General features: G+C 50.8%; 8 protein-coding genes across 8 annotated transcripts; 5 read left to right on the forward strand and 3 right to left on the reverse strand.

Annotated features, from left to right (window-relative positions):
* Nucleotides 1-498: 498 nt before the first annotated feature.
* EJ05DRAFT_471774 (serine endopeptidase) lies at nt 499-2,358 on the forward strand. Its single transcript, XM_033743033.1, has 6 exons — nt 499-1,049; nt 1,107-1,398; nt 1,448-1,491; nt 1,548-1,683; nt 1,733-1,936; nt 1,996-2,358. The coding sequence occupies exons 1-6, from the start codon at nt 753-755 to the stop codon at nt 2,262-2,264; spliced, it is 1,242 nt and encodes a 413-aa protein (XP_033605267.1). The 5' UTR covers nt 499-752; the 3' UTR covers nt 2,265-2,358.
* Nucleotides 2,359-2,876: 518 nt separating this feature from the next.
* EJ05DRAFT_506492 (uncharacterized protein) lies at nt 2,877-4,661 on the forward strand. The gene is made up of 3 exons (XM_033747825.1): nt 2,877-3,363; nt 3,426-3,846; nt 3,916-4,661. The coding sequence occupies exons 1-3, from the start codon at nt 3,104-3,106 to the stop codon at nt 4,378-4,380; spliced, it is 1,146 nt and encodes a 381-aa protein (XP_033605268.1). The 5' UTR covers nt 2,877-3,103; the 3' UTR covers nt 4,381-4,661.
* A 400-nt stretch (nt 4,662-5,061) lies between these two features.
* Nucleotides 5,062-7,685, reverse strand: EJ05DRAFT_471776 (uncharacterized protein). The gene is made up of 5 exons (XM_033743034.1): nt 6,987-7,685; nt 6,647-6,908; nt 6,046-6,594; nt 5,925-5,992; nt 5,062-5,872 (listed from the first exon to the last, which is right to left on the reverse strand). The coding sequence occupies exons 1-5, from the start codon at nt 7,341-7,343 to the stop codon at nt 5,516-5,518; spliced, it is 1,593 nt and encodes a 530-aa protein (XP_033605269.1). The 5' UTR covers nt 7,344-7,685; the 3' UTR covers nt 5,062-5,515.
* A 1,008-nt stretch (nt 7,686-8,693) lies between these two features.
* Nucleotides 8,694-11,362, forward strand: EJ05DRAFT_471778 (alcohol oxidase). The gene is made up of 6 exons (XM_033743035.1): nt 8,694-9,190; nt 9,247-9,536; nt 9,582-9,708; nt 9,770-10,219; nt 10,282-11,063; nt 11,149-11,362. The coding sequence occupies exons 1-6, from the start codon at nt 9,013-9,015 to the stop codon at nt 11,200-11,202; spliced, it is 1,881 nt and encodes a 626-aa protein (XP_033605270.1). The 5' UTR covers nt 8,694-9,012; the 3' UTR covers nt 11,203-11,362.
* Nucleotides 11,363-11,936: 574 nt separating this feature from the next.
* EJ05DRAFT_16487 (uncharacterized protein) lies at nt 11,937-12,760 on the reverse strand. Its single transcript, XM_033739441.1, has one exon. The coding sequence runs from the start codon at nt 12,612-12,614 to the stop codon at nt 12,156-12,158; it is 459 nt and encodes a 152-aa protein (XP_033605271.1). The 5' UTR covers nt 12,615-12,760; the 3' UTR covers nt 11,937-12,155.
* A 1,197-nt stretch (nt 12,761-13,957) lies between these two features.
* On the forward strand, nt 13,958-15,286 carry EJ05DRAFT_433163 (pseudouridine synthase; the record flags this gene model as incomplete). The annotated part of the gene is made up of 2 exons (XM_033741596.1): nt 13,958-14,793; nt 14,926-15,286. Coding segments are annotated over 2 exons (1,197 nt in total), but the record flags the coding sequence as incomplete, so codon positions are not given.
* Nucleotides 15,287-15,471: 185 nt separating this feature from the next.
* EJ05DRAFT_459628 (uncharacterized protein) lies at nt 15,472-17,324 on the reverse strand (the record flags this gene model as incomplete). The annotated part of the gene is made up of 4 exons (XM_033742582.1): nt 16,867-17,324; nt 16,337-16,729; nt 15,803-16,282; nt 15,472-15,732 (listed from the first exon to the last, which is right to left on the reverse strand). Exons 1-4 carry the CDS (start codon nt 17,095-17,097, stop codon nt 15,472-15,474), a joined length of 1,365 nt encoding a protein of 454 aa, XP_033605273.1. The 5' UTR covers nt 17,098-17,324.
* A 92-nt stretch (nt 17,325-17,416) lies between these two features.
* On the forward strand, nt 17,417-18,158 carry EJ05DRAFT_16642 (uncharacterized protein). The gene has a single exon (XM_033739463.1). The coding sequence runs from the start codon at nt 17,498-17,500 to the stop codon at nt 18,074-18,076; it is 579 nt and encodes a 192-aa protein (XP_033605274.1). The 5' UTR covers nt 17,417-17,497; the 3' UTR covers nt 18,077-18,158.
* Nucleotides 18,159-18,531: the final 373 nt, after the last annotated feature.

Below are 18,531 nucleotides of genomic sequence, written 5' to 3' on the forward strand. Positions count from 1 at the left end.
TGTACGAGTATAGTTTTTCGCGATCGCGCTATCGTGATTTGCCAAGAGACATCGCTCAAAGTGGAGAGCTAAACCTGCTTGGGTCTAGTTAACTATCTTTTTGGTTTGACGTGCTGCTTAGTGCTTTAGGTACGGTCAGTTTCGTGCATCGAAGGATCGAGTATAGATTAGATAGATTAGGTACATTCAGCTTAGGAGATGATCTTGCAGAGCGCTATGGTACTATGTTGAGCTGATAACGTAAGGCTGTATTGTATAGACGTCTCATACTTTTGGTGCTTCCTTAGGGGGTAAGGGCGCTTAGATCCAGTAATTATACCGTCCGAGCGGTTTCCGAAAGAGGCAGGAGATCAGTACTCCGGTAGCGCGCCTTGGAAGTCCGATGCCAGACCGGGATCTTGCATGTTGCCGGAGTCAGGTGCCTCTAGATAATAGGTCAACACCAAGCAATAACGCATACAGAATCTTAAATGTCCCACGCGGCCAAGGGGTACGTACCTGCCTCCTATGGCTCTCGCGCACTTCCTTCATAATCACAACATTGTAGATCTTGTAGACGTCTTCGACTGACAGCCAATGATGGATGGGTATATACTTGTTACGCTTATCGTGGGTGGATATCCGCGAACCTGGTCGTCATCATGCCGCAGACATATAAAGATGGTAACACAACGACTTCATCGAGCATCCTTACAGCACAACTTCTTGTCCTCTCTCTACATCCACCTCCATCTTGACATCATTGCGCCACGATGCCTAACCTTGCACGTCTACTCGTTCTCCTGGGCGCCGTTCTCCCAGCTATCGCAGCCCCTGTTGTCAGTTCTGCTAGGCGCGACGCTTCACCCACCAAATATATCGTGACTCTGAAACCAAACGCCAACGTCGATCTAGAGACGCATCTGTCTTGGGTCGACGGCATAGAGCGACGCAGCCTGAATGCCCGTCAGACTACCGGCATTGAGAATCGGTACAGTATCAACTCGTTCCAGGCGTATGCAGGCGAGTTTGACGATGCAACACTTGCGGAGATCCGGAAAAACCCCGATGTGAGACATTATGACTTGTATGTTATTTGGTACTCAAAGAGCTAATCAGCTTGAAAGGTCGCGGCCATCGAGAAGGATTCGATCATGCACCTCTACGAGGGCAACGCTCCCAAGGCCAAGCGAGAGTTGACGACGCAGTCTGGCGCGACATGGGGCCTGGGAACGATCTCGCATCGCAAGAACGGTACGACTGAGTATGCCTACGACACATCTGCAGGAGCCGGTACGTACGCGTACGTGGTTGATACCGGAGTGGTGCTCTCACACGAAGAGTTCGAGGGGAGGGCGACATTTGGATTCACTGCTTTCCCGGGAGAGGAAACTGACACACTCGGACATGGAACGCATGGTATGGTCGACTTGGAGCTGTTCCGTGATGGTACTGACTTTTTTGATAGTTTCTGGGACTATCGGTGGCAAGACTTATGGCGTCTCAAAGAAGGTGAGCTCTATTTTCCCCACAAATACTCCTTGTGACCTGAGCTGACTAGAAGACAGACCAATATCATCAGCGTCAAAATCTTCCAAGGCGCGGAAGGAAACACAACGACCGTGCTGTCCGGCTTCGAGTGGGCTGTTAACGACATTGTCAGCAAAAACAGGACAGCAGTCTCTGTGATCAACATGTCCCTAGGTATGCTCCGCGTAGTCCACAGTCGAGCGTAGACTAACATGAGATGCAGGTGGAGAGTCTTCTGAGGCATGGAAGAAGGCCATCCAAGCTGCAACTGACCAAGGCGTTCTCTCAGTCGTCGCAGCCGGAAACGGTGATCCCGAAACTGGCCTTCCTCAGCCCGTAGAGGACTTCTCGCCTGCGAATGCCCCATCTGCCATTACTGTCGGCGCCGTCGACACTACCTGGGCTACTGCGGAATTCACCAACTATGGTATGCGACTTTCTGCATCCCATGTCCAATCGAAAGAAGGAACTGACAAATTGCAATAGGCCCGCTCGTCGATGTCATGGCGCCTGGTGTAGACGTCACGTCCGCGTGGATCGGCTCCAACAACGCGACTAGAACCATCAGCGGAACCTCAATGGCTTGCCCACACGTTGTTGGGCTTGCTCTGTACCTGATGGCTCATGAAGGACTGACAACGCCGAAGGCAGTGACTGAGCGGATTGTCAGCCTAGGTACCTCAGGTGGTGTCACAAATAAGGAGACACTGAAGGGCAGCCCGAACTTGATTTCGTTCAACGGAAACACTGCATGATCGGGATGATTGGACATCTTCTAGACATATAGATTAGATCTGAATGAACTATCAATGAATGGAGCCGGAAATAACGAATACAATCTTTCTGCAAAGGTCAGAGCGCCTATATGTGCCTTTCCTCATTTGGCTAGACTAAAATATCTAACCCTGAGGCAGCAATAATTCCCATTTTTGGCGGCCTGCCCCTGTCTCTTGTCTGTGATCTGTGATTTATTGTACAACATGACTGAACCCGACGCGATTGCACTCCAATTTCCTCGATACCGCTTTCATGACAACAATACGGCGCAAAACTTCATAGCTCCAGGATAGTTGCAGCGGAGGTGTTCGGAAAAGAGTCTGTCCGACCTAGGTCCAACACCGCAACACGATCGTGACATGCCTCCAACCGTATTGCATGCATGAAGCTATGGCCATGATCTGTCCTCGCTCGTACAAACAAGGCTGTGTACAGCGACGGAGCTGGAATATCAACGCCACTGCTTCCTGTAATTGGTGCGCAGGGAGGTGTTTAGCGAGCGCCTCCTCGTATTCCGGTGCTTTTGCTACCCACGGCCGTATTAAGGACCAACGAAAAGCTTGTCCCAAAGCCATGCAGAAAAGCTGGGTCTATGGAATAGGTCAGATGAGGCAGAGAAAAGGGACACGAGCTGAAAGGTGTAATTATAATAAGAACAATGCGCCCGTGTGTGTATGTAAAGGACATACGTTCCCCGGTTTGTGGTTTCTCAGCGTCTCTTTGCCTCGTCGTCTCTTGAACGCTGTCCAAGATTTCCTCAACACGTCCGAATATCAATCACTGGTTTTCTTACCTAATTTCCCTAAAGGCTTATATTATGGCGCGTGGCCGAGGTGGTAGTGGACGTGGAGGGCGCGGTGGTGGTAGTGATGATGATGGTGGTAGCAGTAGCAGCAATTGCGACATCAGCGGTGCCTACAACAGTGCTGTCATTGCGCTCAACGTGATATTCATGGTCATCCTCCTGGCGATCGGCGCCTTCTCATGGTGGAAGAAGAGACGGATGAGCACTGAGGCGAGGGCTAAGAGCCCTATCCAATGGCACAACTTCCTACTCTCTCTCCTGTTCACGGCATTGTACGAGCTTGAGTCCCAAAGATATCTCCTTTATCCAGTCCGTTGTGCTGACAGATCTCCAGTGGCTATTTGCTGAACTGGGCACTCACAGCAGCTGCGCTGTGCGGCAGTCTGGACAATCCAGGCGATACCGTTGCGGCGACATGGTTCCTCAATATCGGATTTCTTCTCCTGGTCTGGACCATCGTGATACCGACCGTACAAGCATTCTGGATACACAGCGGCGGCGACTTCGCCAAGTTTATCAAATTCGGCTACTTTGCCATCTTCGGTCTGCTCGTCCTCCTGACGATTGTCAATTTGGGGATTGCGACGCATTTGGCCACGACCGATTTCTTCGACTACGACGATCTCAGCTTGTCCATCTCCAACACCAAACTAGCCACAGCGATTTCGTTTATCTGGTTCTTTACAGCCATCAGCGTGAGCGGTCTACTCTTTCTCGCACTCATGGGTATAAAGAAGAACAGTATGCCTCTAGGGGTAAGTCTACCTCGTACAATCCCTCATGAAGACAAGCTTAATACTGACCGTGGTGCCCTCTCCTCGCAGAAACTCTTCATCTGGACCCCAGGCTTCGTCGTATCCATGATCGTCGCCGCACTAATCCCATGCATCATCTTTCCAACCTACTACCTCGAAGACGCTAGCGACGACCTCACCGAGGGCAAAGCCATTGCCCAGCTCTTCTTCTCCCTCCTCTTCACCGCCCTCACCTACTTCTTCCTCCTTATGCTCGGCACCTCGTCCGCGCTCGGCAGTGATTCCGCAGCCTACAATCCGATGATCAATCTAGGCAAGGGCGGTGTCGGCCCGAATGCAGACGCAGAATACAAGCCTGAAACTGCAGGCGCTGGACTGCCGCCTCAACAATATGCACAGCAATATGCACCACCGCAGCAGCAGCAGACTCCGCCGCCAGGACAAGGCTACTATCCGCCAAACTCGCAGTCTCCGCCGCCTCAACAACAACAACAGTATGCACCCAATACGCAATACCAGTCTCCACAGCAGTGATATACTTGTACATTTGCATATATCTAAAGTCGATCATAGAGCTACAGTAGTATGGGAAACCTTGTGTCATTGATCCCCTGCCCCCAGGCTATACATGCTGAAGATGTTTAGCGCAAACGGAACCCAGTCATCAAGAAGGACCTAGTTTATATATACCCCTCTAAGACGTTATATACTCATTCTCTCTTCCATATCATCGAACTACTACATGATACATACCTTAATAATAGCGGTGTTCCTAGCTTCTAATAGCGAAAAAGCTCTCAAAATAGAACCACTACATACTGTGAAAATCCTAAAGTTGACTAGAATAATATCATATCTACTATGATTAAGGTTCAATTGTCTAGAAAATCTATAGACCTAATTAATAGACAAGCAAAACACTTCATGGCTCTAGAACCTTAAAAAGAGTCACAAAAAAAGGCCCTGATTCGACGTTAGACTATAGCTGCTTAGATAGATTCTGACCGAGTATTAGTGTTAGTTAATGAAGTTATTGAAGGGTCTAGTATCTATCTCCGTATCATATTATATTATATCATATCATATGCATTCATTTGCCCTCCTCTTTTACCCCCCTCCCCCGCCCCCCCTCTCACTCTATATATATCTATGAAGAGTTATACACAAACCCCTCCCGGCTCATTCTAGCGTCTATCTACTACGACCCTACTACTACTCGCCCGTACTATATAACGTTCTAAGACGTGTACTTCTTACTTGTTATGTATAGTGTCACCAGTCTCTGATCTACTCCTGCTCCATACGTATTCGACTGTGGGAGGAACAAGTTGTGTGAGAAGAATGTTTTTATAGTCTGTATGGTATGGGAAGAGTTTATACTACTCTGACAGGGGTCATGGTAAGCCATTAGATCTTCTGGGAAAATATCGATGAATTGGCACAATTACTGTATAGGTGATGCCGGGATCTGCATGTGGAAGACTACATCATTGCTCTGAGATGCACCAAAACTATACTGTCTGATTATCAGAGCTGCTGGTAAAGCATATTTTGAAATTAAGACCTGGAAGGTAAAAGAAGGAGTCTGTGAATTTATTCCATTTCATAGGCTCAGTTCTTGGAATACTAAAATGCCACCACCACCACGCTCGACCCTAGTCTATCCCCTTCAACGGCCCTGGTAGCTCTGCTGTCCCGGATAGCCTGACTGTCCCTGCTGACCTGGATAGCCTGGCGGTCCCTGCTGACCTGGATAGCCCTGAGGCGGGCGTTGTTGTCCGTAGCCCTGCTGCTGTGGCGGATAACCCTGTGGTGGGTAGCCTTGCGGAGGGTACTGGCCAGGCGGAGGAGCCCCATACTGCTGCTGCTGAGGAGGATAACCTGGGGGAGGTGCTCCATATTGTCCGGGCGGCGGTGCACCGTAACCTTGCTGCTGGCCATAGCCTTGTGTAGGAGGTCCCGATCGTGCGCGCTCGTCCTTGCGATCGTACGAATGATCAATGGCTCCAAGAAGAAGCTTCATTAGCTGAGTTGCGTTAGCACACAGAATTGGTGGGAGATTGGTGGTTTTGACTTACCCACATCTCAGGGGTAAGTTCAATGGGAGGTGACAAATTAGACATTTCCTGTGACTCGTTTTCGTAGTCTGTAAACGGGTCAACTCTAGAGTTCCGCCGTATATAGAGGTCTGGGACTTACTGGAAGTGCAATCGACAAGGTTCCCTACTTCTGGGTCGTTATCGAGCTTAGACAAGAATTCACGTGCCTTCTGATCGTTTCCGACCTGGGCGAAAGCAAAATTGACAGTGCCTTTCGGGAATCTCTTCGCGGCTTCTTTGATAGTTTTGAAGACCTCGTTGGTAGGCTCCCCAGCAGGTTGGCCATCAGTGATAGTGATAACCAAAAATGGCTTTCTTCCGCCTCGTGCAATGATACCGTCAATCACCTTTGCCTTCAGTTCGCGACCCATGGGTGTGAGACCAGAGAAACTCTTCTGAGACAGGAGCTGCTCGACCTGATGATCTGTCTTGATATGATCGACTAAATTTGATGGAAGCACGCCAGAGGTGGTTCCTTCGCCTGGTGGGTCCGAAGCGCACCTTTGATTCATGAAGCGCATGCTCAGACCATCTTCATCAAATAGCGTTGCGGCATATGCCACTCTCTGAAGAATAAGACGAAGGTCCTTGATGCGCTCCCCTTCTCCATCTGGGCCTCTTTCTTCGAAAGACATGGATCCACTGTCATCTGGCGGTGTATAAGTCAGTATATGGGTCGCCAGAAAGATTCGCTGACTAACCAATGTATAAAACGATGTCGAACAGAGCGAGCTTTACAATGTCGTTTCCAATCTCTCGGGGCAAGCGCCATCTGGAACAGAGCTGATCGACTTGAGGCCCGGCTCGGGCGGCAACCTGCTTGATCACAGGCGAGTTGGGGGGATAGAAAGACTGAAGTCCATTCTCTTGGATACACTGCTGTAGAAGCTGCTCGTATGCCGCAATTTGTCCCTGGGTTGGAGGCGCGCTGCCATACTGTTGCTGCTGAGGTGGATATTGGCCCTAAAAGACGTAAAGGTTAGCCCCGCGATATGAGATATTCAAACAATGATAACATGGCTCCGCGGGTTGGGCACGAACGTATGTTTGCTGCGGAGGACCATAGGGACCGTAGTTCTGGTTCTGCTGTGGTATTGATGCATAGTAGTTGGCCTGGGCTGGCGCTTGTCCGTATTGCGATTGTTGAGTGTATGAAGCTTGCTGACCATACGGCGGGGGTTGGCCCATACCATAGTTGTTGGGTGGAGGAGCGCTGGGAGGAGGTGGCGGAGGGCGGTTGTACTGATTCTGCTGTGCGTGCGGGGGTTGTGGTGAGGGCGCGACATAGGATGGGTATGGTTGTGGTTGCTGCTGGCCTCCAGGTTGAAGTGATGAAGGTGGACCTGGCAGGGGAGTGCCGCCCGAATATGCCTGATATTGCTGGAACTTTTTGTGCATTTTGAAGCTATTGGATAGCTCGAGGGAAGTATTGGTTGTAGCGAGGACAGATAGGTAGGAAGTGGTGAGGTGTAAGAGCCAAAGATACGGCGGGCGCAAACTTCTGATGAAGATGATGACCAGGCGGCGGCAATAGGTGGCGCAATCGAAGTACCTGACAGGGAATAGTCTCGCGCGCGGTTGCTCCAGCCTGTTGTTGTGCAGAAATGGTAGGCCGCACCGGTAACGATGAGTGTTCCAAAGAGCCAAGTGGAAGTCGAGAGGCAGTGAAGGTGGCAAGAATGAAGTGAATCAACTTACGTGTTGCTGAGGAGGTTGGCCCTGGGCGCCAGGATAGGCTTGATATTGCTGTTGCGGCTGTCCGGGCTAGAATGAAAAAGCTTGTCAGCCGACACGCTCAGCAAACGGCCTTTATAAGAAGTGGGACTCACATAACCTCCACCAGGAGGACCGGCTGGAGGATAACCGGCTGGTGGTGCTCCAGAGGCAGCGAGTTTGGAAGCCAGCTGTTGTTAGGTACAAGTCAGTAACCGAATGACGTAGACAGCGGAAGGAGACGTCGGGAGGTAGCACTACTCACTCCCATGTTCGTCGTAGATGTTTTGGGTTCTTCGGGTTGCGGAGGAGTGTAGGCAAGTGGAGGACAGGCAGGTAGAAAAGAGAAAGAAGAATTCGGTTGGTTGTTGGAGGAATTATGAAGCTGAAAGGTGTAAAGTGTTGGCGGCGGCGTAACTTATGATTGATTCAGGTTAATTACCCAGATGGATGGTTTCAATCGTTTGCGGCTGACGCATGCCACATTCCTCAGGCTGCAACATGTACCCTTGCGTGTAAACTGAGAAAGTGGCATGGCAAGCTCCAGCTAGGGCTGGCGATTACCCCGCACTAGTCTTGTTTGGTACCAGTCAGTCCCTTAAGCGGGCAGGCGCGAGGAGCATTACGTAAGGTGTCTGTTCTGGCAGGTGGGGTAAACGAGGCTGTGCGAAGAGAGCGCCACGGCTCAGCCACAAACGCCACAATCCGACAGCCCGACTATCCGCTCTCCACCATTCACCCTTCACCACCACATATCCCATAGCACTCGATATCTCTACATTGAACACGTCCGCAGCCAAGGAACAAACAGTTTACAATGACCATCAGGTCATTTGACAGCATGTCGTACGCTCTCAGCCAAGAGTCCACTCTGGCTTCCATCATCATCCTACATCTTCACCATCTCGGGCCTGGCTCTATTACCCTCATGTTGAATGCCCGCTGCCACATTATCAGACGACGTGTATGTTGACAATGGATACGAGAAGTGCACTCAAGGCCCTTCGAATGTCATAGTGTGCATTTGAGGCGTGTCGCACACGCTGAATTCGCCATGAAGTTCTGAACAGCAGCTACCATCGATAATGAGTGTAATGAGCCAAGTTGAGAGTGAGCTGCAATAGTTGTTAAGAGCCTCTAGAATCATCGTGCTGCCACAATCTCGTCTAGCTGCTCTTCCTGCCGGAATACCGAGATCTTTGAGATACCTTGTCTGACTCCCGAAGCTGCATTACCCCGAGAGCAATGCGTGCACCCCTGTGCTGTGCGGGGAGGCCAAGCGACTTCGATAGCTCTCCTGATAGACATCTCTCATGGTTAACATTTCCCTGCCAGACAAATATTGTCGAACACGATGCTCTGCTTCGTTTGTATCACGCTTTACGCTCTGGCCGTCCAGGCACATCCCTCGTTGAGACACCCAGAACATCTTGAGAACGCCTCTCAACTCTCCTCAGTGTACGACTTCATAGTCATTGGCGGCGGCACGAGTGGTCTGACGGTCGCTGATCGATTATCTGGTGGATCTAATGGTAGGCGGAAACTACTGCTTGATCAATACAAACCTAACCAGTATCGTCGCGCATAGCTTCTGTGTTGGTCATCGAATACGGTCAATTTGATCAGCAGGAGCCCTCAGTCCTTGTTCCCGGCCTTCTCAACCTGACGTCGTCTCCGTACTTTTTTGATATCACCAGTACTGCGCAAAGAGGCCTCAACAACCGAACCTTTCAAGTCAATGCTGCTGGAGTGGTAGGCGGTGGCACTGTCGTCAATGGTATGTTCTTTGATAGAGGCTCGAGGGAGGACTATGATGCATGGGAAGCACTGGGTAACCCTGACTGGGGCTGGGACAGTTTGCTATCGTACTTTCGAAAGGTTAGTGAGGTCATCTCATGTACGATGTGCTTCTGAGTCGAACAGAGCGAAAACTTCACTCCCAGCACAGACGAGTTTGCTGAAGAATGGGACATCCTGTGGGACAGCTCAGTCCACGGGTCGGCAGGCCCGGTGAAATCAAGCTATCCAGTCTTCCAATACGAAGCAGTCAGTATGTCGACTCCAGTCACTCTGTCTCTGCATGCTCACAAAGGTCTAACCTAAGCTCACAGAGAACTTTTTTCGCGGCTGGCATAGCTTAGGAATTGATACGCCGAATGACCCAGCTGCCGGAAACAAAACAGGGGTGTTCTGGGCACCCAGCAGTCTCGATCCTGACACTGAGACACGCTCATATGCCCGTGCTGCCCATTACGATGGCATACCGAGCTCGAGGCCCAACTTCCACATCGTCACGCAAAGCGCGGTTCAAAAGATACTGATCGAAGACGGCAACGCATCTGGTGTGGAAGTGAGGAACCTCACAAACGCTGGCACGTTCAATATCATCGCTACCAAAGAAGTCATTCTCGCCGCAGGCGTACACTCGCCTCAGATCCTCCACCTCTCCGGCATTGGACCCCCGGACGTCCTCGATGATCTCGGGATCGACACACAAGTCGAGCTGCCCGGAGTCGGGAGTAACTTCCAGGACCATCCAACGATATACCACATCATGAACTGCAAGCCCTGCCCATTCCACCCATCGTCCCTCTCCAGAGGTCACCGCTAACACTCACATCAGTCTCCACCCCGCTGCTCCCAACAGCAGACACACTAGACTCGAACACAACATACGCCGCTGAGCAACTCGTCCAATACTACACCTCCCGAACAGGCGCATACACAACCGTCGCTCAAGGCGGTAACACAGTTGCCTTCCTCTCTTTCCCCGCCCTCGTATCCTCTAATTCTTCTATAACCTCCCTCACCACCACCACAGACGCAGACACCCACACTCTCGAATCCTTATACCCAAATACTCACCCCTCCATCCTCACCGGCTACGCCCGCCAACACACCCTTCTCCTCGCCCAGTACGCATCACGCAGCACCCCAGTCCAAGAAACCGGCTTCTCCTCCAGCGCCGTCATGCCCATCACCCTCCTCAAGCCCCTCTCCCGCGGCTCCGTAGTAACCACATCCACCGACATCACTGTCCCCCCATCCTTCGACTTCAACACCTTCGCCGACCCCACAGACCTCACCACCCTCATCGCCGCGCTACGCACGAACCGCAGATTACTCGCCAGCCCCGCGATGCAGGAGCTCGGCGCCGCTGAACTCAGCCCCGGCGCAGGGTTCGTCTCGGACGAGCAGCTGCGCACGGCGTTGCGAGCGGTTGTGACGCCGAGCTATTCGCATCCGTGCTGTACGTGTGCGATGATGACGCGTCAGCTGGGCGGAGTTGTAGATCCGCAGTTGCGGGTGTATGGCGTTGATCGGCTCAGTGTGGTGGATGCGAGTGTGATGCCGCTGATTCCGGGGACGCATACAAGTGCTACCGTGTACGCGATTGCGGAGAAGGTCTGTGTTGATGTTTTCTGATTTCGCATCGGTTACCTCGTGTGTGCTATTTGAATCCTTGCTGATGTGCATGCATGTTACCTAGGCTGCGGACCTAATCTTGGAGCGCCATCAGCTGCGCTTGTGGACGGGGGTGTGAAAGCTGCTGTGTGTCCCTTTCGGAAGAAGCGATAGTAAGGTCATAATGAATAGTCTGAGTGAGCAATGGAGATATGGATCTCGGGAACAGCCTTCTATTCTATCTATGGGTAAGAATTAAATTACAAATTATGGTAGTCTTCAATGTCAAAGCACACCCCACCCTTCATTCCTACTTTTTCGCATCAAGTCCTTCACTAGTGCCACTTCACTACCCAATCACAGCAGGCGTAGCCGCGGCCACGACTACGGGGACACATACCGTCTGGCCGAGCACGACATTGCACCGTGACACGGCAATAGGAACATCGTTGACGATAGAGCTGACGATAGGCACAGGGGTGATTACGACCGGAATGTCGTTGATAATAGAAGTGATTGGAGTGACGACGGGATCGAGAACAGACTCAATGACGCTGACCACGCTGGGGATTTGCTGGGTTGGGAGGTCGGTGACAATGTCCGACAGCAGACTCGAGATGATTGCCGGCACGGTTGGGACGCCTGGAAGATCATTCAGGACACTGGTGACATCGCCCAGAATGCTGGTCACATCGCCTACGATACTGGTGGCGTCACCCTCGATGTCGGACAGCAAGCTTGAGATAATTGGTGGAAGGTTCGTCGGCAGTGCAGTTGGGATCTGGGTTTCGATAACCGACAACAAGCTCGAGACATCACCAGGAATCTCCGAGGGAAGTTGGTTGATATCTGATAGCAAGCTTGATAAGACGGGCGGCAGATCTGTCGGTAGGTTGGTCGGCAACACGGAGTCGATCTCCGACAACAAGCTCGAGAGAACTGGTGGGAGAGGTGAGTCGGATGAGGTGGTACTGGCTGACGTTGTTGCGTCAGAGGAACTGGAAGCACCAGTGGTACCAGCTGAGGTCGTTGCACCAGAAGAAGCCGATGTACCAGTGGGAGCACCCGTCGAAGATGAAGCTGTAGCTAGTGTCAAAATCGAAACACTTTCGAATGAATGCCATTCAAGAGATACGTACCAGTACCTGACGCACGCCTAACTCGTCTGGCGAGCCACTCAAAATCCTCTTGGAACTCCTCGGTATCGAAAAGCGAGCACTCACCGCCTTCAGGCTGGTCGCCAAAGGGAGTATAGAGCGCCTCGATGCACGTTTCGGACTTGCTGCAACGATCGATGCAATCTTCGAAGTTGTCTGCAGGTTCTCCGGCCAATGTCACAGAATGGATAGTGTTTTCACCCTGGTTCGCATTTGCAAAGTTTTTGCAAACAATCTCAAAGAGATCGCCGTTATTGGTAGCGTAAGTAATGCCATTGCATTTCGGACAAGATAGTCGTTCGGCGAGGGTTCGCTCAACACTGTATCCACCGTGAGGAGTTGCAACAGTTTGCCAGACCGCCAAAAGGATGGAAAGAAGGGATCTTGACGACATGGTTGTAGGTCTAAGCGAGTGACTGTGGTTTGAATGTTCAGGACGAGGGACGAGAAAGAAAGAAAGAAAGAAAGACTGAAAAGACTGGGATCATGAGACATCTTATACACGCAGGTATGCACACTCCGGTGCATTCCGATTCGACTCAGAGTCGCGCTCTACTAGAGTGTGGTAACCTTGAAGAATTGATTAAGTGATAGACTAAGGAACAGACTTGAGTGTGGGCAGAAATTTGAGAGTGATGATAGAAGAGTGATGTAAATGGCTCAAAGTCAGTCAGATTTACCCTGATCAGGACAGTAAACAAAATCGTAAACAGACGTTTCCTACGTGATGCCGGTTGACATTGAAGTATGTATGCTTCATGGTGATCATAGAATACCTGGACATAAAGTTGTCCATATCAATAATAACTCCTGAAGTTGGATCGGCATGAACATGGAATACTCTATAAGTCGAGATGTGACCTTCGGCGTCCCCTACTCTAACACTAGGACTAGACCCCGGCAAGTGGTGGAAATTATTCTGGATGATCGAAAGAGTCGTATGAGTCAAACGGCCATCCATTATTTCAACTTCGCTATGCGCTGTTCATGGCTAGAGTCGGACTGCAGAGCTCCTGTTCCCAGGGAGACAGGGGCCTAGGGTCTTGCGGGAATAGATGAGTGAAGTCTGGAAGCAAGCCGAGTCAACGCGACGGGAGCGTGCGGTCGTCTTGCTCTTTTTAGTATCATTGTCTCTACATTTCGCTCGTAGTAGTATGGGAGACCACCTAGGCGGTATATGTGGAGGTACGGCAAAGAGCGGAAGTGCTCGTATACACAATCATCCAGAGGAGGAATAGCGCAGGAGGCTCTAAAAAGTGTTGGGACGCGATAGTGTAACCTCGAGTCCCAGAAATGCAGTATCTCAGTATGGTGTAAACATGACGTCGCAGATGAGTCCCGCGAGAGTAAACACCGCGTTGTCCGCAGACTAAAGTTCAGGACGAAGCGGAAGATGAGGGAACGACTCCGAAGGAAGTGAGGTCGCCCGTCCATGTACCTGGAGCTAGTTACTTTCTGGCTCTAGCGTCCACTACAATCCGCTCCGCTCCGCTCTGATTCCTTGGCTCAAGGTTTCCACAGGCAGATCATTGAACTTTTTAGCCTCACTCGCTGTCTGCGGTCGAGGTGAATCCTGACGTCTGGCCGTCGTGTATCGCAGTCGTACATGTTCCAACGACTGGCATTATATGTTCGATCGTTCATGGCTTCGCCCGGACCTATATACGAAGGCGTTTTCGGTATGCGCATCAGAGCTTCCCAATCGCATATGAGAGAGAACGGCTGACAGTAATCCGTATTATAGCCATCCACAAGCCCCCCGGTATCTCCTCCGCCGGCCTTCTCGAAGTAATAAAAAAACAATTCAACTCCTCCAAGCTTTTTGCGGCATGGCTCGAGCGTGAGCGTGACCGAATCAATAAATCCGGTGATGAACGCCAACGAAAGAGATGGAACAAATCCAAATTCCGGAGTCAAGTGAAGATGGGTCATGGTGGGACACTTGATCCGCAAGCGACTGGAGTTCTTGTGGTGGGCGTTGGTCGCGGCACGAAAGCGTTAAAACAGTTCATCGATTGCACAAAAGACTACGAAGCCCAGGTATTATTCGGCGCAGCCACAGACACATACGATCGAGAAGGGAAGATCTTGGAGATAGGCGACACTGCGCATCTGAAAAGAGAGTTGGTTGAAGACAAATTGGCCGATTTTCGCGGGGAGATTATGCAGAGGCCCCCAATCTATTCGGCGCTGCAAAACAAAGGCAAAAGAATGTATGAATACGCGAGAGAGGGTGGTGAAGTGCCAGAATTGCCAAAGCGAGAGACGCGCGTGGATCGCTTGGAGATGACTGAATGGCTCGAGCCTGAATCACACCCTTACCGATTCCCAGCAGAGAAGTTGAATACAGAGGATGCCAAAGGTGCGAAAGTAATCTTGGATAAGGCTGTTGGCATGGGAGCTTCGAAGAAACTCAAAACCAATCACGGACCTGAAGATTCAACTGTACAAAGCGAAGAATCGACCACATCCAACACCAGAGCGAAGGCACTTCCAGAGGACTCTGAGGCAGTTACCAGTCCTACAGCGTCACAGAATGGAGCAAAGACGGATGATGCCATAATGTCCAGCGCGTTACAGGATCAACCTGAGCCCGTAATCGCTTCGACTGATAACACTGACGTACCAGCACCTGAGCACTCGGCCCCAACTCCTGCACCGCCCACGGCACCTGACGGCTCCTCTTGTCCCGCAGCGCATCTAAGTATGACAGTCCGTTCCGGCTTCTACGTACGATCTCTCTGCTTCGACCTCGGCCAAGCTTGCGGTAGCCAAGCCTTCATGGCCGGACTGATACGTACACGCCAAGGACGCTTCACGTTGGGCGAAAATGTGTTGGAGTATACCGATCTCGAGGCTGGTGAAGACGTTTGGGGTCCAAAAGTGAAGCGCATGCTGCGCACATGGATGCTGGATGAAGGATACATTGGTGACGTCGAGGGAGAAGAAGACGCAGAGGACCAGGTGTGGATGGCGGCGTATGACGAAAGCGTGACTTCGGTTGGACGCAGAGCGAGAAGGGACAGGCAGGAGGAGGACGAGCTCAAGAAGGGGACAGAGGTCTAAGAACCAGCGAGCATGGCATCCGCGATATATCTCAATTGAGGTATATCTGTGGATTACCCAACATTGCCGTCTGATTATAGACGAGATATCGCGACGCTGCTGAATGCTTTCGCCCTCAAATGACCATACACTGCAAGCGCCTGCATTCATTTCAGACAACAAACCGACAGAGATGGACGGCCTGATCATGCCTCGTCTATTATGATGGTTTGGCCTGAAACACCTTCTTCACGATTCTCCTCGCGATTTATGAAGATGAAACTAAAAAAGACAATACATGCTCCGACCCAATACAGTGGTGCAGCGTACTGCGAGTCAAGCCACATCTGTCCGACGAGTGAGAGCGGGATGGTCATCGACAGGCCAACTGTGACAACAAGTGGAGAAGTCAAGAGCATGGCAAAAGCCCACGTGATATCAGCGACCAAGGACGACGCAGAATTGATCTACGTGTGGAAATTTTAGTCTTGAATATGATCTCTAGAACTGGCAGGAAACCAGCGTAGTCAAACGTACCATTACTATTGTTAGCACCCATTGTGTAGGTGGAAGCTCAAATGTCTCCACCCCAGTAATGTGCAACAAGACAAAGCCAGGCCAAAGGGCAATGACGTTGAAAATGCCTATAAATCCAAAGAATAGCATCATGTTGACTCGACTTTCGTCTCCAATCCGTTTCTTCATCATGATGGTGTAGCCAGCGTAGAGTAGGGCGCTTATGAAGGCCATGCTGTCGCCCGTGATGATCTCTCTATGCGACTTGTGAGGGAAGTCACCTCGATTCTCATCATTGTCGCCAGTCATGTCGACCAAGGATATCAGAGCAACTCCTGCGAGGGATGCTAGGACCCCCAGCATTTTACGCACTGTGAATCGTTCCACGCCCAGTGCAGACCCAATCAGGAGTGTCCATATAGATGATGTAGATGCTACAATGGTGGACGAAGCGACAGTGGTGTACTCGAGACATGCTGCGGTAAAATAATTCGCTAAAAACTGAGTGGCCGAGGTCAGTATTTACTTGCGTTCTGGGGGCATATATATACGTACCCAAGGAATACAAAACTCAATGCTCAGCCTCAGTGTATCAAACACAGTGAATACGTCATCTCCACTATGTGCACCTTCACTCTTGTTGCTCGCACTACTAAGTTCTTGGCTGTTAGCAATGTCTTCAGACATCAGCATCTGCGTGGTCGCAGAGCTTCCGCTTGTACTTTCTCGGCGCTCTCCGCGCTTCAGAAATGCTTCTTCCTCCTCTTCTTGCGTTAGCAGAGAATATTTTCCCACTCTCCGTTTGAGAAGATCCCTCCACGAACTGTTCTGTCCCCTTTCTTTCCACCAATGTTTGATAATCATGGGTACTATAGGAAATATGAAGAAAGATGTGTTGATGTAGGTCACAAAGTAGGGCTTTGAATAGGTGTCGTCGGCGAAGATTGTCTATTGAAAACATGTCAGTACTCTTTGTCTACTCATCTGAAACTATCCTAGACTTGATAAGGGCTGAGCGGGCTCTTGTTACGGCTATTCCTTCTCGAGTCTAATGTGTTCCCCAATTAAAGCGGTTGTCCACTCACACTTGCTAGGAAATTGCTTGTCGTCCATAATACGACTGTAGTCATCAGGCATGCAATGCCCAATGTATGTCTCCATTTTGCGCTTTTCCATGGCGATATTTTGCGTTCTTCCCAGTTGCTCACTACACTCACAGGGCTGTGCACTTGGTCGTTTGATATTCGCGAGAATGGATCTTCAAATTCATGTGGAGGGACTAGAGATTGCGAGGGAGAGCGCGCTGTTCCGACCATGGTGATTTCTGATAACGCGATTCGAGTCGAGAGTGCTGTCACAGCCACTCTTGAACGATAAGACTACGATGTTCGTAGGGATGTAGGACTTTTAAGGGGAGCATTCAATCATGAGTATCACACCTGCTCGAGCGAAGGAATAGCGAAGAAAGTCATAGGCGGAACCATAGGTATCAGAGATGAGAGGCGAGGATGTATGTCGTGCTGGAGGGAACCAGGTTGTTGTCTGTCTCGAAACCGTCTCCGATAGCATTCGGATTTACCACTCGACGTTAAGCGCACAGACCATGATGCGAGTTGCTAGGCAGATTGGTACTAGCTACGAAATATTCTGGTTACAAGTCGTTGAACGTCAACGTAGATCTCTTCCACAGCTCATGATCTGCTCCTTCGTCACACAATGTCTGCTCCTCTCGTGCTTCCTGGACAGCCTCTCAAAGCTGTTGCGTCGAGCTCACCCGGCTCAGGCACCCATTCTTTTTCTGGCGCGCTCATCTCATCAGTCGCCGGAACTCTCAAATCCGCCCCCGCTAAATCGCAGACGCGGGCCACCGTGAGTGTCGCACGCGCGCCACCAGCACCAGGTCAAGGCAGCGCGATTCTCCCTGAAGTCGAATCCATCGTGCTCGCACGTGTAACACGCCTCTCAACGCGGCAAGCCCAGGTAGAGATACTGGTCATCGGAGACAAAGTTTGCCGCGAGGCGTTCCAAGGAATTGTCCGCAGGGAAGATGTACGAGCAACGGAGAAGGATCGCGTGGTCATTGCAGATTCATTTCGGGTTGGAGATGTAGTGAAGGGAATTGTAATCAGTCTCGGCGACCAGAGTTCATACTACATTTCGACGGCATCGAATGAGCTTGGCGTAATTATGGCGACAAGCGAGGCGGGTCATCAGATGTATCCGATCAGTTGGAGAGAGTTCAAGGATCCGACAACAGGAGCTGTGGAGACGAGGAAGGTTGCTAAGCCGTTTTGAAGACTGTCAACTGCAGTAGAAGCTTCACGGAACCACTGTAGACGCCCGCATATACACGGACTCGGCGCACGACCTCCACAGCAGCGGCAGACTTCAAAATGATCAAGCTTTGGGACTTCGAGAGCATGATCAAGATCAAGCATCTATTCACGACATCGTAATAATCACCCAACGCAAGCCCATGATCTCGACCGAGACATGAACATAAAACCGCTTGTTTGGAGCTGATTATAACTTCCATATATTAGAGCGGAAAAGGCTTCGCAGAATTGCATCAAGTGGCACGAGTTGGCCTTTGCTAATTTTATATGGGAACGAGCCAAGTCGCTACTCGGGGGGTACCCGGGCCGTATTGAATTCCTGATGCTAGTCCGAGAAGTCCGGTTCATGGCCTCCATATCGTATTGCGCCAGACGATGACTTCTTGCACGTATTTGATGCTCTCGAAAAATTCC

Source organism: Pseudovirgaria hyperparasitica, assembly GCF_010093815.1.
Source record: "Pseudovirgaria hyperparasitica strain CBS 121739 unplaced genomic scaffold EJ05scaffold_1, whole genome shotgun sequence".
NCBI classification, from domain to species: domain Eukaryota; kingdom Fungi; phylum Ascomycota; class Dothideomycetes; order Acrospermales; family Acrospermaceae; genus Pseudovirgaria; species Pseudovirgaria hyperparasitica.

Excerpts from the sequence above, each read along its gene's own strand:
- EJ05DRAFT_471774 (XM_033743033.1), top strand. The coding sequence starts at position 753 with ATGCCTAACCTTGCACGTCTACTCGTTCTCCTGGGCGCCGTTCTCCCA. Across the intron at positions 1,050-1,106 it reads AGATCCGGAAAAACCCCGAT|GTCGCGGCCATCGAGAAGGA; the intron begins GTGAGACATTAT and ends TCAGCTTGAAAG. Across the intron at positions 1,937-1,995 it reads TGCGGAATTCACCAACTATG|GCCCGCTCGTCGATGTCATG; the intron begins GTATGCGACTTT and ends AAATTGCAATAG.
- EJ05DRAFT_506492 (XM_033747825.1), top strand. The coding sequence starts at position 3,104 with ATGGCGCGTGGCCGAGGTGGTAGTGGACGTGGAGGGCGCGGTGGTGGT. Across the intron at positions 3,364-3,425 it reads TCTCTCCTGTTCACGGCATT|TGGCTATTTGCTGAACTGGG; the intron begins GTACGAGCTTGA and ends ACAGATCTCCAG. Across the intron at positions 3,847-3,915 it reads AGAACAGTATGCCTCTAGGG|AAACTCTTCATCTGGACCCC; the intron begins GTAAGTCTACCT and ends CTCTCCTCGCAG.
- EJ05DRAFT_471776 (XM_033743034.1), bottom strand. The coding sequence starts at position 7,343 with ATGCACAAAAAGTTCCAGCAATATCAGGCATATTCGGGCGGCACTCCC. Across the intron at positions 6,909-6,986 it reads GTCCTCCGCAGCAAACATAC|GGCCAATATCCACCTCAGCA; the intron begins GTTCGTGCCCAA and ends TACGTCTTTTAG. Across the intron at positions 5,873-5,924 it reads AACTTACCCCTGAGATGTGG|CTAATGAAGCTTCTTCTTGG; the intron begins GTAAGTCAAAAC and ends AACGCAACTCAG.
- EJ05DRAFT_471778 (XM_033743035.1), top strand. The coding sequence starts at position 9,013 with ATGCTCTGCTTCGTTTGTATCACGCTTTACGCTCTGGCCGTCCAGGCA. Across the intron at positions 10,220-10,281 it reads GATATACCACATCATGAACT|TCTCCACCCCGCTGCTCCCA; the intron begins GCAAGCCCTGCC and ends CACTCACATCAG. Across the intron at positions 11,064-11,148 it reads TGTACGCGATTGCGGAGAAG|GCTGCGGACCTAATCTTGGA; the intron begins GTCTGTGTTGAT and ends CATGTTACCTAG.
- EJ05DRAFT_16487 (XM_033739441.1), bottom strand. The coding sequence starts at position 12,614 with ATGTCGTCAAGATCCCTTCTTTCCATCCTTTTGGCGGTCTGGCAAACT.
- EJ05DRAFT_16642 (XM_033739463.1), top strand. The coding sequence starts at position 17,498 with ATGTCTGCTCCTCTCGTGCTTCCTGGACAGCCTCTCAAAGCTGTTGCG.